A 17820-nucleotide genomic window follows, 5' to 3' on the forward strand; every position below is an offset into this window, starting at 1 on the left:
ATAGGCCCAAATGAAGATGGTAGTGGATCCTCCTGTACTGTCATTCAGAGAATCCTGTATTTGCTCGAAGAATCGAGAGCCAAAGCAGGGTTATCTGACCAGGGAGGGAGATGGCACATGGCAGTACTTCACACCTGCACTCTTGGTATGACCTAGTCAGACAATAAAACCACTCAGCAAGCATTTCAAAGAATTTATTTTACAGTAGAAAAGTAGACCTTTGAGCCAGCCAAGTTCAAAGTTAGAAGAAGGGCACAACTTCAATTCTGGATAATGCATCTGAATTTCATTCAAAACCACTAAAAAGAAAGAGCATTTAAAAACTGTGAAGCAGAGGGGGAGGAATTAATTCCCAAAAGCAACTCTATCCTCCAACCAAAACCCTCTCCGTCCAAAGAATCCTTTTAAGACCTCCAGAAAAATGCAGCTTAGTGCAAGCCAAGGGGCCTCCCAACTGTTCTACCACTTATTTTTCCTTCTGTAACTTTAATTTCAGTCACCTGATCATGTGAGCAATCTCCCAGTTGGTCTCTGCAGAGAGTGGTCCCTCTATTTCAACACCTTTTTCGGTGACTGTGGCAATTTGAAACTGAAAGAAAGCAGAACTCCCAATGAACATGCCCACCCCACATAAAGTCCCTGAGGCCTGCTCAAAGGTCAAGGAGAGGATCTTCCCCTAATCTGAAAATAGGAAATTCTGCAATCTGTTCTTCAAAAGCAAAGACCCAGGTACTGAAACTGGACAGCTCGCTAGTTAAGAGTCCTATCCTCTATTATTCATGTCCTTCCTCACCCGGTTATAGGAGCGGGCATCTCGATAATAAAGCACTCGCATGCAGCGTTCCACTAGCTCTCGGGCCTCAGTCTGGCTCAGGACTGGCTGCTTCTCCAGAACTTCTCGCAGCAGAGGCTAGGGAAATGGGAAGAACACGGGAGATTACCAGGGGTTGAATACCCATCTGTCCCAAATTCACAAAGTAAAAAGCAGCATAAAATGACATTCTGCCTACTGCCTCACCAGAATGAATTCTGCTTACTTGTGCTAACACCAACCTGAAGGGTAAATTGTAGGGCATTTCTCTCTGCACATGTCTACTGAATCTGACACACCACTTTATCAACAGAATGTAAGTGCCAACACATACAGCTTTCAGACTACAAAGAAAACTATCTGCCAGCAGGAGGGATCTTAGTCTATCCTCACATTGGAATTTTAAGAGAAGAACCAAGGAGACGAGCCCCCACTGCCTCCCCCACACCTCTCCCGCACGTACCTGAGCCAAGTATGCACCATAACCAGTGGCCAGCGAAGGGGCTTCATAAGCTACACCAAGCATGTCCACATAACCGAGGAAGCTAACAGGACACAACAGGTCAAAGAACTAATTTCATCTTAGGTTTTCTTGGGTATCTTAGCAGAAGGATGGGGCCATGGGGTCTGAGAAGTGACATTCTCTTAGGGAGAAGAGACAAGACACTACATAGACACTAGAGGTTAGATAGTCGGGGAAATTAAGTTATTTCAAGTCAACCTCTCTCCATCAGCGTAGCCTCCAATGACCATGGTGTTCCACAGGGGGTTCATCTTGGAGCGACGGCTGTACATGGCTCTGGTCAGCCATGAATGAATAGCTCTAGGGCTATAGCTGTGTCCATCTCCCAACAGCTCCTCATCAATCCTTAAAAGGAGTAAGTCATGAGAAAAAAGGAGAGAACGGAAGTCGGGAATTCCATCCACCCTCACCCCAAAGAAGTTACCACAATCTTCCTCATTTTACACTGCCTAACGCCAAAAACTATGTGCTGCACACACTATCATCTTCCACCCTCAGCAATTCTCCTGTCCTCCGCTACAGCCTCAAATTCCCCCACCCCAGAACTTCTACGGGGATATTTAAAAACAATACAGTGAATTCCTCTCCCCACTTGGGATCTACTCCCTAATCTCCAGATAACTTACACCATCTGGCCGAGAACTTGCTTCAAATACTGGAAATCTGCATAGTCTCCGGAAGCACCCAGCATGGTGCTGTCGTTGACTCGCATAATGCGAGAGATGTTGCGGAAACGAGCCAAGGAGCCATAGGAGCCCAGCATGTCTGCTGCAATCACCACTCCACCCTCGAATTTGACACCCAAGACCGAGGTCCCGGTCACCATGGGGTTCCTAGACAGAGGGAGGGAGATGAGGGGAGGCACGGGAGAAGGGCCTGAGCCCTCTTCCGCGCAGTGGTTCCGCGTCTGATTTTCCATCTCCCCTTCCATTCTCCGGGACTCCGCGCCGTGGTCCCCGCCGTTCGCGGGCCTTGGGGCGCCTTCCCCGGCTGCCTCCGAACCGTCCGGCTCGACCAGGCCTCAGCGTCCCGCCTCCTGCGCAGCTCGGACGCCAAGAACTTACTGCGTGCGCGTAACCGGACCCCCGTAAGGAGAAAACGCCGGCTCCACGGAGGCGACGGAACTAGGCGGGATGTGGTAAAACTGCCCCGGGGCGGGACCACCGGCCCAAACTCTGGACCGCGACTCCAGAAAGGCTTCCATCTTAGTCACGGTGGCTGAAGAAATGACGGCGCTTGCGCCAACGGAAGCGGAAGTGAGCCTTGGGGTCCACAACTTCTTCCGGCCAGCTGTTCCCAGCAGCCATGTTGATGAGGTTACGGCTGGCGGTGCGATCCTCGAAGTCCGCCGCAGCCGCAGAGCCCCAGACAGCTGGAATTGCCTGACGTCGCGGCATACCGCCTCGTCGCATCGGAGCCTGAACTAGATCAGAGTGCTCTGAACGCACAAATTCAATGAAGGGGAGATTGGTTGGGAGGTAGGTATGGCGAGACACTGAGGAGGCAGAAATTCTCGTGTTCTGCTTTGGATCTTGGTCAAAAGCCCCCACCCACCCCCACCCAAGAAACTAGCAGTCAGCTGTGATCTCTTACGTCTGTACTCCCCAAAACAGCCTTGTAAAAGGCATTATCCGACCCATTTTATAAGTAAGTCTTGTGACGTAGTGACTTGCCTGGCCACACAGCAAGTAAAGGTAGATCTGAGTCCTCAAGCGCAGAATAAGAAAAGGATTCATCCAGGTGTGCATACCCTGGGGGAGCACTCACTCTATGGGATTGGACAGATGTCTGAAAGTTTCCGTACAGTCAAATGCTTTTGCCCCCGCCCCCCCCCCCCCCCCCCCCCCAAGCAGCGGAAAAACTCCATGGACCATGGGCTTGAAACGAAATTCCAGGAGTTCCCTTCCCAGTGTGGTTCTGTATCCGGAGGTGGAAGCAGTGTCTACAATCAGACTGGTGAATCCGAAACCACTACTTTGCCACGTCTCCCCGCACAACTTGAATTCAAATTTTTTACTCAGTGGGAAACCAAATCAAATTTTGTTTTTAAAATTCCTTAAGTGGGGCTCAGTCTGTTGAGTCTGGGACTCTAGATTTTGGCTCATCTCACCGTGCTGAGACCCAGTCCCGCTTGGGCTCTGAGCTCTCTTCTCAGGGGGAGTCTGCTGCTCTCCCTCCCTCTACCCTTCCCCCTGCTTGTGATCTCTCTCTCTCTTTCTTTCAAATAAATAAATCCTTAAAAATGAAATAAAATTCTGAGTTAATTTGAACCAAAGCAATGCATGAAGGTTTAATTATGTAAAAAAAATATTTTACTAGGTCATGAAACCCTGGAAAAAGGAAGGTTCAAGATCTTGTGTTAGAGGCACCCAACTGACACCCTTTGTATCACCTTTTTTTTTTTTTTAAGATTTTATTTATGATAGAGAGAGAGAGAGAGGCAGAGTCACAGGCAGAGGGCGAGGCAGGCTCCATGCCTGGAGCCCCACGCGGGACGCGGGACTCGATCCCGGGACTACAGGATCGTGCCCTGGGCCAAAGGCAGGTACTAAACCGCTGAGCCACCCAGGGATCCCCCTGTATCACCTTTTGATCTTGACAAATATACTTTCCTCTCTAATAAATAGCCACCTCCTCTCCCCAAACCCATTATTCCAGGTGACTCTTGGGCCACTCAGTTTTACTTGGACAAATAGTAGGCACTTAATGGGATGGTGGTTTACTGGGATTCCTTGAAAACTACATGAAATACCTTATCATTTGTAGCTGCCAGAGCCCTCATAATTTGATCAGATCAATTAATCAGCAATTAACTGACTATGTCCCTGTTTAGAAGTGACCACCTGGCTTGCTGGTTCTTGGTCTCACTCATTTGTAGGTCCCCGGAATAAGGATCTTGTAGGGCCTGTACCAGTTCCAGAAGTCAGGCAGGTCTAAATGAAGAAAAAATGAAAGGACCTAAAATCATCCAGCCTGAGTGAAGAATGGCTCTGAAACCAACAATTGATGATGCAATACTCAACAACAGGTGGCCAGCATGTCTTCTGCTTTGAGGTATAAATAAGGCATAAATTAAACTGAAACAAGTGAAATTAGGAAATTTCCTTCTTCTCTTTTTAAAGCAGTCTGGTATAATTTTGGGGGGAGGGAATCCTATTAAGAGAGGGAGGAAGAGGAGAAGAGAGAGGGAGAAAATTTTAAGCAAGTTCCATGCCCAGCATGGAGCCAAGACACGGGACTTGATCTCACAACCCTGAGATCATGACCCAAGGCTAAATCAAGAATCAGGTGTTCCCCTTTGGAAAATCTTTTTTATTTTATTATTTTTTTAAAGATTTTATTTATTTATTCATGAGAGACACAGAGAGAGAGGCAGGGACACAAGCAGAGGGAGAAGCAGGCTCCATGCAGGGAGCCTGCGCTAGGACTCAATCCTGGGACTCCAGGATCATGCCCTGGGTGGAAGGTGGCGCTAAACCACTGGACCACCTGGGCTGCCCAGAAAATCTTTTTTAAATGTGCCTAATTTTCTATGGTTGGCTGTTACTTTGAATTTAATTAACATTGTGCTCCCACCAAAGTTAAAGTTGTTGTTTTTTTAAAGATTTTACTTATTTATTCATGAGAGACACACACACAGAGAGGCAGAGACACAGGCTGAGGAAGAAGCAGGCTCCATGCAGGAAGACCGATGTGGGACTTGATCTCAGGAATCCAGGATCATGCCCTGAGCCGAAGGCAGATGCTCAACCGCTGAGCCACCCAGGCATCCCCAAAGTTAAAGTTTTTAGGTCAGCAATCCCCAGGATGGTTTTGAAACATGTCGGGATATCCTTGGGTATAGGGGATATCCTGAAATTCTCATAAAAGAAATAAAACTAGACTAAATTGGAAAATAATAACCACCATCACCCCACCAACATTTTCATTACTTTTTAGGACAATGGAATTTGAACCTTCAAATCCAAGAGTTAAGGATCATTTCCTGACCTGTTCAGGGCCTGGCCCCAGGGAGTATAACAGAAAGAAGAGAAAGAAAGCATATCCAGCTTGTCTGTGGCTGCAGTACTCTGTGAGTCTTCTCTGAGGATTTTTGTGATTTTCCATCTTCAATAGTTCATTTCTACAGTGTCTCTCTTACAGCATGTGTTACATTTGTCCAAAGACTCTCTTCCACCAAACTAAAAGTCTCACAAAGGCAATAACTGAGATTGTCCTTCAACAAGTGTCCTCTGATGCACAGAAATTTTTAATTTTGATGTAGCCCTATTTATCAATTTCATCTTTTGTTGCCCATACTTTTGATGTCATATCCAGGAAATATTACCAAATACAATGTCATGGGCAGCCCCGGTGGCGCAGCGGTTTAGCGCCGCCTGCAGCCCAGAGCATGATCCTGGAGACCTGGGAGTCCCACGTAGGGCTCTCTGCATGGTGCCTGCTTCTCCCTCTGCCTGTGTCTCTGCCTCTCTCTCTAGCTGTGTCTCTATGAATAAATAAATAAAATCTTAAAAAAAAAATACAATGTCATGAAGCTTTCTACTGTTTTTTTTTTAATATTTTTCTTAAAATGTTTATTTATTTATTTTAGGAGATGGAGAGAGAGACAGCAGGGAAAGGGGAACAAGGAGAGGGAGAGAATTTCAAGCAGACTCCCTGCTGAGTACGGAGCCTGACACAGGACTCCATCCCACAACCCTGAGATCATAACCTGAGCCGAAATCAAGAGTTGGATGCTTAACTGACTGAGCCACCCAAGTGCCCATAGTTTTAATTCATATTGAGATTTCTTATCTATTTTTTAAAGATTTTATTTTTATATTATTTTTATTTTTTTTTAAGATTTTATTTATTTATTCATGAGAGACATAGAGACATAGAGAGGCAGAGACACAGACAGAGGGAGAAGCAGACTCCATGCAGGGAGTCTGATGGGCAACTCGATCCCAGGACTCCAGGATCATGCCCTGGGCTGAAGGGAGGCACTCAACTGCTGAGCCACCCAGGTGTCCCTAAAGAGTTTATTTTTAATAATCTCTACAACTAATGTGGGGCTCAAACTCACACCCCCCAAAATCAAGAGTCACATGCTCAATCAGCTGAGCCAGCCTAGTGCCCCAATAGATCTTTTATTCATTTTGAGTTAAATTTTGCATATGGTATAATGTAAGGGTCCCACTTCATTCTTTTGCATGTGGATATCCAGTTTTCCCAACGTCATTTGTTGGAAAGACTGTCTTTTCCTCAGTCATGGCCTTGATACTTCATGGAATTCACTGATCGTATGTGTGAGGGTTTATCAGTGGGTTCTCTGCTGTATCCCATTAGTCTATATGTCTGTCTTTATGACAATACCACACTGTTTTGTTTACTGTAGATTTATAGTAAGATTTGAAATCAGGAAGTGTAAGACTCCCAACTTTATTCTTTCTAAAATGTTTTGATAAAAGTATATTTTTGAAATTTTTATTGTGTTGGTATTTTTTTCTTTCATATAGAAATCTAGGTTAATTGATTTTTGTGGGCTTTTTGTAATTTTAAAGATGTTATTTCATGGGACCTCTGGGTGGCTCAGTGGTTAAGCATCTGCCACTGGCTCAGGGCATGATCCTGGAGTCCCAGGATCGAGTCCCACATTGGGCTCCCTGCACGGACCCTGCTTCTCCCTCTGCCTGTTTCTGCGTCTCTCTCTCTCTTTTTCTGTCTCTCATGAATAAATAAATAAAATCTTAAAAAAAAAGATGTTATTTCATTGTCACCTGACTTCTATTGTTTGTGTTAGAAAGTCACCTGTATGTCATACTGTTGTTTCTTTGAAGATAATGTATTTTTTTTTTTCCTTCTGGCTCATTTTAAGATGTTCAGAAGTGTCTTTGATTTCATCAGTTTTAGGAGGATATACCTAGGCATGTTTTTTTTCTAATTTTTTTTAATATTGTATTTATTTATTTAGTTGAGAAAGAGAGAGCATGAGAGACAGTGAGCAGAAGCATCAGGAAAGGGAAGTGGGAAAGGGAGAATCAGACTTCCCACTGAGCTGGGAGTCCAGTGCGGGGTTTGATCCCAGGACCCTAAGATCATGACCTGAGCTGAAGGCAGATGCTCAACAGATTGAGCCACTCAGGCACCCCTCAGGCATGACTTATTTGTATCCTTCCTGGGTGTGCTGAGCTTGAATCTGTGGGTTGACATCTTTCATTAGTTTTTGAAAATTTTAAGCCATTATCTCTTTGAATATTGCTTTTGCCCAACATTCTCTTTTCTCTCCTTAGATTCCAAATATGGTATATACTTAAGCATGTCCTCGTGCTTCATAATTTTTGTTTTCCATTCTTTTTGATATTTGCACTTCAGCTTGGGTATTTTCTATTGATCTGTCTTCCAATTCTCTAATCCTTTTTTTTTTTTTTTATGATAGTCACAGAGAGAGAGAGAGACAGGCAGAGACATAGGCAGAGGGAGAAGCAGGCTCCATGCACCAGGAGCCCGACGTGGGATTCGATCCCGGGTCTCCAGGATTGCGCCCTGGGCCAAAGGCAGGCACTAAACCACTGCGCCACCCAGGGATCCCTCAACTCTCTAATCCTATGTTCTACTGTGTCCTGTGTGCTGTTAAACTCTTACATTGAATTCTTCATTTCAGACTTTGTCTTTTTATTCAGTTCTAAAACGTCCTTCTATGGGCAGCCTGGGTGGGTCAGTGGTTTAGCGCTGCCTTCAGCTCAGGGCGTGATCCTGGAGTCCCAGGATCAAGTCCCACATTGGGCTCCCTGCATGGAGCCTGCTTCTCCCTCTGCCTGTGTCTTTGCCTCTCTCTCTCTCTCTCTCTCTCTCTCATGAATAAATAAATAAAATATTTTAAAAAAATAAAATGTCCTTCTGACTTTTTTATAGATGCCAATTCTCTACATTCTCCATATTTTCATCTATATGTCCATCATTTTCACTTTTTTCTTAACATGTTAATCATACTTATTTTTACAAGATTCCTATGTGCTGACTCTAATATCTGGATCATCTGTGGGTTTTCTTCTGTTATCTTTTTCATTTCATTTTGTAATTTTCTTTTCTCTATGCAAATAGAATATTTTTTTATTGTCTCTCAGAAATTATGAATAATTCTAGAGGCTCCACAGCATGTTCTTTTCTACCAGAGAAAGTTCTCCCTTTTTCCCTTCAGGCAGTTAGAGTGAAGGGCTGATCACCTTAATCCAGTCAGGGATTAGGCTGTGTCAGGGTTGGGTTGCTGTTTCAGTCTGGTTTGCTTATATTATTCAGGCATGTTCTTCACAATCTTTGCATTGAAAACTGGGCAGGTATGCATCTACTTAGTCCTGAAATACTGAAGAAGGTTGAGCTATTTCTCCAGGCTTCTGCTCCATGCAGCTCAGAATCTGGCAGATATCTTGAGGAGGAGACCAGTTGAGGTTCTTGTCCTTCCTCTGCCTCAGCAGGTCTTTGTTTTCTAACCAATGATACTAGACTGGGAGGTTTAGTCTGCCTTTTTATTTTTTTTATTTTTTTTAAGATTTATTTTATTTTATGTACTCATAGAGACACAGAAAGAGAGAGGCAGAGACACAGGCAGAGGGAGAAGCAGGCTCCATGCAGGGAGCCCGATGTGGGACTCGATCCCAGGTCTCCAGGATCACACCCTGGGCTGCAGGCGGCGCCAAACCGCTGTGCCACCGGGGCTGCCCAGTCTGCCTTTTTAGTAGCTTGTAGTCAGGCTCTCTAGCCTCCTGTACATTCCAAGAGTTCAGCAGATGTTCCATGAATAAACCTGCCACCTAAGTTTTCAGCTTGTCACTCCAGCTTTGAACGACCACCAAATACTGATGATTTATCTTCCACAAGTAGAGGCATTCTGCTTGGTTAAGCTTTAGCCTCAAATTTTACTTCACCTAGCCCTCATTCCTTCCATAGACCTTTGGTGCTTTTTATTGCAGCTGCGTCCCCCTTTGCCTTTCTCTTATAAGGACACTTATAATTGCATTTAGGACCCACCCAGATAATCCATTATAATCTCTTCATTTAAAAATCTTTCATTTGGGACACCTGAGTGGCTCAGCTGTTGAGCATCTGCCTTTGGTTCAGAGCATGGTCCTGGAGTCCTGGGATCAAGTCCCACATTGGGCTTCCTGCATGGAGCCTGCTTTTTCCCTCAGCCTGTGTCTCTGCTTTTCTCTGTGTGTGTGTCTCTCATGAATAAATAAATAAATAATCTTAAAAAAAAAGATCCTTCATTTAATGACATTTGCAAACACCCCTTTTCCAAATAAGGTAACACTTACAGGTTGCAGGGATTAGGGTGTACATTTATCTTTATTTTCTTTTCTTTAAATTCAATTAGCTAACATATAGTACATAATTAGCTTCAGATGTAGTGTTCAATAATTCACTGGTTGTTTATAACACCCAGTGTTGGGGAACCTGAGTGGCTCAGTGATTGAGCGTCTGCCTTTGGCTCAGATTGTCATCCAGGGTTCTGGGATCGAGTCCCACATCAGGCTCCCTGCAGGGAGCCTGCTTCTTCCTCTGCCTGTGTCTCTGCCTCTCTGTGTCTCACATACATACATACATACATAAACTCTTTTAAAAAAATAACTATTTTTATTTATCAGTATTTATCATGTCACGTGCCCTCCTTAATGCCCATCACCCAATTACCCTATCCCCCACCCACATCCCCACCAGAACCCTCAGTTTGTTTCCTAGAGTTAAGAGTCTCGCATGGTTTTTCTCCTCATTCAGTTTCCCCTCCTTTCCCCTATGAACCTCTGTGCTGTTTCTTATATTCCACATATGAGTGAAGCCATATAATTGTCTTCTCTGGTTGATGTGTTTCACTCAGCATAATACCCTCTAATTCTATTCACATCAATGTAAATGGTGGGTATTGATCTCTTCTGATAGCTGAGTAATATTCCATTGTATATATACCACATCTTCATGTGTTCATCTGTTGATGGACATCTGGGCTCTTTCCACAGTTTGGCTATTGTGGACATTGCTGCTATAAACATTGGGGTGCAAGTGCCCCTTCAGATCACTACATTTTTATCTTTGGGGTAAATACCCAGTAGTGCAGTTGCTGGGTTAGCTCTATTTTCAACTTTTTGAGGAAACTCCATATTGTTTTCCAGACTTGCAGCACCAGTTTGCATTCCCACCAACGGTGTAAAAGGATTCCCCTTTCTCCAAACCCTCAGTTCCGTTTGCTGTTTCCTGTCTTGTGAATTTTAGCCATTCTGACTGGTGAGAGGTGTATCTCATTGTGTTTGTTTTTTTTTCTCCGCATTGTGGTTTTGATTTGTATTGATGCCAGATGGTGTGGAGCATTTTTTGCGTCTCTTGGCTATTTGTATATCTTCTTTGGAGAAATGTCTGTTCATGTGTTGGCCCATTTCTTGATTGAATTGTTTGTTTTTTGAGTATTGAGTTTGGTAAGTTCTTTATAGATCTTGGATACTAGCCCTTTATCTGAAATGTCATTTGCAAGTATCCTCTCCCATTCTGTAGGCTGTCTTTTGGTTTTGTCAACTGTTTCTTTTGCTGTGCAGAAGATTTTTTCTTGATGAAGTCCCAGGGGTTCATTTTTGCCTTTGTTTCCCTTGCCTTTGGAGACAAGTCTAGCAGAAGTTGCTGCAGCTGAGGCCAAAGAAGTTGTTGTCTGTGTTCTCCTCTAGGATTATGATGGATTCCTGTCTCACATTTAGGTCTTTCTTCTATTTTGAGTTTATCTTTGTGTATGGTGTAAGAAAATGGTCCAGTTTGATTCTTCTACATGTGGCTGTCCAAATTTCCTAGCACAATTTATTGAAGAGATTGTCCTTTTTCCATTGAATATTCTTTCCTGCTTTGTTGAAGATTAGTTGGCCATAGAGTTGAGGGTCTGTTTCTGGGTTCTCTACTCTGTTGCACTGATCTATGTGTCTGTTTTTGTGCCAGTACCATACTGTCTTGATGATCACAGCTTTGTAATAGAGCTTGAAGTCTGGCATTGTGATGCCCCCGGCTCTGGTTTTCTTTTTCAATATTCCTTTGACTATTTTGGGTCTTTTCTGGTTCCATACAAATTTTAGGAGAAATATTGGGGGTATTTTGATAGGGATTACATTGAAAGTGTAGATTGCTCTGGGTAGCATAGACATTTTAACAATATTTATTCTTCCAATCCATGAGCATGGACTGTTTTTCCATTTCTTTGTATCTTCCTCAATTTCTTTCACAAGTGTTCTGGAATTTTTAGAGTACAGATCTTATACCTCTTTAATTAGGTTTATTTCTAGATCTTATGTTTTTTGATGCTACTGTAAATGGGATCGATTCCTTAATTTCTTTTTCTTCTGTCTTGTCATTAATGTATAGAAATGCAACAGATTTCTGTGCATTGATTTTATATCCTGTCACATTGCTAAATTGCTCTATGAATTCTAGCAGTTTTGGGGTGGAGTCTTTTGGGTTTTCCACATAAATATCATGTCATCTGTGAGAAGTGAGAGTTTGATTTCTTTGCAATTTGAATGCCTTTTATTTCTTTTTGTTGTGTGATTGCTGAGGCTAGGACTTCTAGTACTATGTTGAACAACAGTGATGAGAGTGGACATCCCTGTCGTGTTCCTGACCTTAGGGGAAGAGCTCTCAGTTTTTCCCCATTGAGAATGATATTCACTGTGGGCTTTTTGTATATGGCTTTTATGATACTGAGGTATGTTCCCTCCATCCCTACACTGTGGAGAGTTCTAATCAAGAAAGGATGCTGTGAAATATGAAATGCTTTTTCTGCATCAATTCAGAGGATTATAATGGTTCTTGTCCTTTCTTTTATTAATGTGATATATCACATTGATTGATTTGTAAATGTTGATCTACTCTTGCAGCCCAGAAATAAATCCAACTTGGTCATGGTGAATAATCCTTTTAATGTACTGTTAGATCTTATTAGCTAGTATCTTGGTGAGAATTTTGGCATCCATGTTCATCAGGGACATTGGTCTGTAATTCTCCTTTTTGATGGGGTCATTGTGTGCTTTGGGGATCAAGGTAATGCTAGCCTCATAGAACGAGTTTGGAAGTTTCCCTTCCTTTCCTATTTTTTGAAACAGCTTCAGAGGAATAGGTACTAGTTCATTAAATGTTTTGTAGAATTCTCCTGGGAAGCCATCTGGCCCTGGACTCTTGTTTGTTGGGAGATTTTTGATTACTGCTTCAATTTCCTTGCTGGTTATGGGTCTGTTCAGGTTTTCTGTTTCTTTCTGTTTCAGTTTTCGTAGTTTCCAGGAATGCATCCATTTTCTTCCAGATTGCCTAATTTGTTGATATATAGTTGCTCACAATATGTTTGTAAAATTGTTTGTATTTCCTTGGTATTGGTCATGATCTCTCCTTTTTCATTCATGATTTTATTAATTTGGGACCTTTCTCTTTTGTTTTTGATAAGTCTGGCTAGGGGTTTATCAAGCTTACTAATTCTTTCAAAGAACCAGCTTTTAGTTTCATTGATCTATTCTATTGTTCTTTAGGTTTCTAGTTCATTGATTTCTTCTCTAATCTTTGTTATTTCTCTGTTCTTGCTTGGTTTAGGCTTTATTTGATGTTCTTTTTCCATGTCCTTTAGGTGTAAGGTTAGTTTGTGTATTTGAGACTTCTATCTCTTTTTTTTTGAAAGACTTGTATTGCTATGTGCTTCCTTCTTAGGACCACTTCTGCTGTATCACACAGGTTTTTTTTTTTTAATTTTTATTTATTTATGATAGTCACACACACAGAGAGAGAGAGAGGGAGAGAGGCAGAGACATAGCAGAGGGAGAAACAGGCTCCATGCACCGGGAGCCCGACATGGGATTCGATCCCAGATCTCTAGGATCACGCCCTGGGCCAAAGGCAGGTGCCAAACCGCTGCGCCACCCAAGGATCCCTCACACAGGTTTTCAACAGTTGTGTTTTCATTTTCATTTGTTTCCATTAATTTAAAAAAAAATTCTTCTTTAATTTCTTGGTTGACTCTTTCATTCTTTAGTAGGATGCTCTTTCACCTACAAGTGTTTGATTTCCTTCCAAATCTCCTCTTGTGATTGAGTTCAAATTTCAAATTGTGGTCTGAATAATTTCAATCTTTGATACTGGTTGAGACCTGATTTGTGACCCAGTATGTGATCTATTCTCTCTCTCTCTCTCGTTTTTGTTATGTGATCTATTCTTGAGAATGTTCCATGTGCACTTGAGAAGAATGTGTATTCTGTTACTTTAGGATGGAATACTCTGTATATCTCTGCAAAGTACTTTTGGTGCATTGTGTCATTCAAAGCCCAAATTTCCTTGTTGATCTTCTGCTTAGATGATCTGTCCATTGCTGTGAGTGGGGTGTTGAAGTACCCTACTATTATTGTATTCTTATCAATATGTTTCTTTAATTTTGTTATTAATTTGATTTATATAATTGGCTGCTTGCAAGTTAGGAGCATAAATATTTATAATTGTTAGATCTTCTTGTTGGATAGACACTTTAAGTATGATACAGTGTTCCTCTTCATCCCATACTACAGTCTTTGGTTTAAAATCTAATTGGTCTGATATGATGATTGCTATCTCAGCTTTCTTTTGATGTCCATTGGCATGATAAATGGTTCTCCACCCCCTCACTTTCAATCTGGAGGTGTCTTTAGGTCTAAAATGAGTCTCTTGTAGATAGCATTTGGTTAGGTCTTGTTTTTTGTTGTTGTTGTTGTTTTGTTTTTTTTTAATCCAATCTGATACCCTGTGTCTTTTGATTGGAGTATTTAGGCCATTTACTTTGAAAGATAAGAATTTAGTGCTGTTGTATTATCTATAAGGTCTCTGTTTCTGTAGATTGTCTCTGTTACTTTTAGGCTCTCTCTTTGCTTAAAGGATCTTCTTTAATATTTCTTGCAGGACTGATTTAATGATCACAAATTCTTTTAGTTTCTGTTTATCTTGGAAGCTCTTTATCTCTTCTTCCATTCTGAATGACACCCTTGCTGGATAAAATATTCTTGGCTGCATGTTTTTCTCATTTAGCACCCTGAATATATCATGCCAGCCCTTTCTGGCCTGCCAGGTCTCGTGGATAGGTCTTTTGCCAGTCTAACATTCCTACACCTGTAGATTAAGAATCTCTTGTCTTGAGCTGCTTTTATTTTATTTTTTAAGATTTTATTTATTTATTCATGAGAATACACAGAGAGGAGAGAGGCAGAGACACAGGCAGAGGGAGAAGCAGGCTTCATGCAGGGAGCCTGACGTGGGACTCGATCCAGGGTCTCCAGGATCACACGCTGGGCTGCAGGCGGCGCTAAACCGCTGAGCCACCGGGGCTGCCCTTGAGCTGCTTTTAGAATTTTCTTTATCTCTGAAATTTGCAAGCTTCACTCTTATACGTCAGGATGTTGATCTATTTTTACTGACTTGGGGGGGGTTCTCTCTACCTCTTGGACTTGAATGCCTGTTTCCTTCCCCAGATTAGGGAAATTCTCAGCTATGATTTGGTCAAAGATACCTTCTCTCCCTCTCTCTCCCTCTCTCTCTCTCCCTCTCTCTCTCTCTCTCTCTCTTTATTCTTCCTTGAGGACCCCAATCATTCTAATAGTGCTTTGCTTTATGGTAGCACTGATTTCTCAAAGCCTCCCCTCATGGTCCATTAGTTGTTTTTCTATGTTTTCCTCCGCTTCCTTCCTTTCCATCATCTTATCTTCTGTGTCACTTATTCTCTCTTCTGCCTTATTCACTCTGGCTGTTAGAGCATCCGTTCTAGACTGCCTCTCAGTTAAAGCATTTTTAATTTTGGCCTGATTAGATTTTATTTCTGCACAAAAAGATTCTCTGGTATCTTTAATGCCCAGCTAGTAACTTCATGGTGTTTGTTTGTTTGTTTGTTTTTCCATTTGTCTTTTTTTGGTTTGTTTTTATGGTGTTTTTTTTTTCCATTTGTCTTTTTTTTCCAGCTAGTAACTTCATAATCATAACCCTGAATTCCAGCTCAGACCTTTTATTTATATCCATATTAATTAGATCTATGGTACTACCTCTGTTTTTTTCTTTTGTTGTGATTTCCTCCTTCTAGTCATTTTGCCCAAAAAAGACTGGATGAATGAGAGAACAAAATAAAAAATATCAACCATGATACAAGAGAAATACACAGTAGACAATCCAAAGAGTTCAGAAACCAAAAAAAAGAAGAAAAAGAGAAAAGAAAAAGGGGTGGAAGGGAGAGAATATAATCTCCAAGTGAACAAAACAGGGTGATCCACTTGGTCCTGGGTCTGTTTTGGTCTGTTTGTTAGAATATACTAAATCTGGGACGCCTGGGTGGCTCAGTGGTTGAGCATCTGCCTTTGGTTCAGGGCGTGATCCCAGAGTCCCAGGATAGAGTCCTGTATCTGGCTTCCTGCATGGAGCCTACTTTTCTTTCTGTCTGTGTCTCTGCCTCTCTCTCTGTGTCTCTCATGAATAAATAAATAAAATCTTTAAAAAAAAAAAAAAAGAATACACCAAAATCCTAAAATTGTAAAGAAAGCAAAAAATATATATTTATATATATATACACCGATTTTATTTGTATCAAGATAAAATTGAATACACTGATAGGAAGCCAGAAATGAAGAATTATATCTATAAAATGTAAATGTAAAAATGAGAGTTAAAAATAGACTTAAAAACAAAGAGTTGAGGGGATCCCTGGGTGGCGCAGCGGTTTGGCGCCTGCCTTTGGCCCAGGGCGCGATCCTGGAGACCTGGGATCGAATCCCACATCGGGCTCCCGGTGCATGGAGCCTGCTTCTCCCTCTGCCTGTGTCTCTGCGCCTCTCTCTCTCTCTGTGACTATCATAAATAAATAAATAAAAATTAAAAAAAAAAATTATAAAAAAAAAACAAAGAGTTGATAAAATAAGAAACTAGTTGAAAAGGAAAAGAAAAAAGAAAAGGAAAATTTTAAACTGAAAGATAAAAGAATCATGAGAAAAAAACCTTGAATTCTATGTGCTATTTTCTCCTTGTACAGCAGTTTTGCAGTTCTGTGGGTGGAGTCTACTTAAAAAAAAAAACAGCTGCTGAGTTTCTTTTTTTCTTTTTTTTTTTTAGCTGCTGAGTTTCAAACTGAATTAAAATGGCTTAAAGATAATTCCCTACACTGACAATAGAAAATAAAGCTCTTCAAATAGAAAAATTTAGTTGTTGGAGGAGCATTCATATTTCACACGGTGATTAGAATTAGTTTGCAGAAGATTTTGTTAATTACAGGTGAATAATTTTCCCCAAGCATAGTTGGAATATCCCAGTCCTGTCAACACTCTGACTCCCTCCCCCCACCCCAGTTCATCTCAAATTGTTGTCTAGGGTACCTGGCTGGCTCAGTTGGTTAGAGCATGCAACTCTTGATCCCAAGGTCATGAGTTCAAGCCCCCTGTTGGATGTAGAGCCAAATGTAAATAAATAAATAAATAAATAAAGTAAGTAAGTAAGTAAGTAAGTCATTAAAAAAAAATGTTTTCTAACCTTTCCCTTAATCCCTCTCATCTTGAGCTAATGAGAACTGCTTTCTCTTGTGGAGGAGATGAAGCAATCTTCTATTTTGAATTACTGAGTCGATAGATTTCCTCTTCTATCCCTTTCTTTTCCTAACAGTTTGTTGAAGACCTCAGGTGTTTGACTGTGTACCCTCCCTTCAGCCTGCAGTCTAGATTTTGCTGATTGTATATTAATAGTGTAGTTCCTCCTGCTGCATTTCCTGCATGTTGGCAGCTCAGTCCAGAGGTCTGATCAGACTCAGGTTTGATGTCTTTGGGGAGACCATAGGTGCTAGTGTGTTCTTTCATTGAGGGCCATTGTGCCTGATTGTCTCTCTTTATTGTGATGTTAGCAGTTGCTTCTGTTCAGTAAATTCTCTTGGTGTTGCAAAACAATAATATTCTAAATCTGTGATTCATTTTCATTCCTTAGCTTGAATATTTCCATAAAGAGATACTTCCCCTCATCTATTTTTCGGTTACTCAGTGTTAAGCATATATAAGAGAGGCAGGATAAGGGGTGCCTGGTTGGCTCAGTTGGTAGAGCACATGACTCCTAATATCAGGGTCGTGAATTCAAGCCCCACACTGGGTGAGTTCAAGCCCCACATTGAGTTCAAAACAAAAGAGTTTGTTTTTGGTTTTGTTTTGTTTTTTTGTTTTTTTGTTTTTTTTTTATGATAGTCACAGAGAGAGAGAGAGAGAGAGAGGCAGAGGGAGAAGCAGGCTCCATGCACCGGGAGCCCGACGTGGGATTCGATCCTGGGTCTCCAGGATCGCGCCCTGGGCCAAAGGCAGGCGCCAAACCGCTGCGCCACCCAGGGTTCCCCAAAAGAGGTTTTTTAAAAGAAGAAAGGAAGAAAGGATACATGCTTGATTCTTTCTCTTTAATGACTTTTAGGATGATTTTGCCCCATCATTATCTAAATGTGACATTTTTTGTATTTTTTTGTATTCTT

The 17820-nt window shown here is 41.7% G+C and overlaps 1 protein-coding gene and 1 long non-coding RNA gene across 14 annotated transcripts in view; one reads left to right on the top strand and one right to left on the bottom strand.

The window, feature by feature from the left end:
- Positions 1-178: 178 nt before the first annotated feature.
- On the bottom strand, positions 179-2568 carry PSMB4 (proteasome 20S subunit beta 4). Its single transcript, XM_072769160.1, has 7 exons — positions 2399-2568; positions 1961-2167; positions 1533-1679; positions 1275-1356; positions 794-910; positions 501-589; positions 179-299 (listed from the first exon to the last, which is right to left on the bottom strand). The coding sequence occupies exons 1-7, from the start codon at positions 2536-2538 to the stop codon at positions 287-289; spliced, it is 795 nt and encodes a 264-aa protein (XP_072625261.1). The 5' UTR covers positions 2539-2568; the 3' UTR covers positions 179-286.
- Positions 2569-2603: 35 nt separating this feature from the next.
- LOC140600912 (uncharacterized) overlaps positions 2604-17820 on the top strand; it is a 30048-nt gene continuing 14831 nt past the window's right edge. For 6 of the 13 annotated variants that reach the window (XR_012004026.1, XR_012004028.1, XR_012004027.1 and 3 more), the window contains exons 1-3: positions 2605-2812; positions 4213-4388; positions 5274-5406. This is a non-coding gene — a long non-coding RNA (uncharacterized lncRNA). Of the gene's footprint in view, positions 2813-3744; positions 3880-4212; positions 4389-5273; positions 5855-5925; positions 7731-7752; positions 7972-16436; positions 16522-17820 lie in introns of those variants that run through there. The other 7 variants (XR_012004030.1, XR_012004019.1, XR_012004025.1 and 4 more) reach the window with 7 other exon arrangements.

This window comes from Canis lupus, chromosome 12 (genome assembly GCF_048164855.1).
Source record: "Canis lupus baileyi chromosome 12, mCanLup2.hap1, whole genome shotgun sequence".
Lineage (NCBI taxonomy): Eukaryota > Metazoa > Chordata > Mammalia > Carnivora > Canidae > Canis > Canis lupus.

What these genes read in the sequence shown, in the direction of transcription:
- PSMB4 (XM_072769160.1), bottom strand. Translation starts at nt 2,538, where the DNA reads ATGGAAGCCTTTCTGGAGTCGCGGTCCAGAGTTTGGGCCGGTGGTCCC. An exon ending in CAAGTTCTCGGCCAGATGGT is followed by an intron (nt 1,680 to 1,960) that starts GTAAGTTATCTG and finishes ACTCCTTTTAAG; the next exon opens with GATTGATGAGGAGCTGTTGG. An exon ending in ATGCCCGCTCCTATAACCGG is followed by an intron (nt 590 to 793) that starts GTGAGGAAGGAC and finishes GCTTTCTTTCAG; the next exon opens with TTTCAAATTGCCACAGTCAC.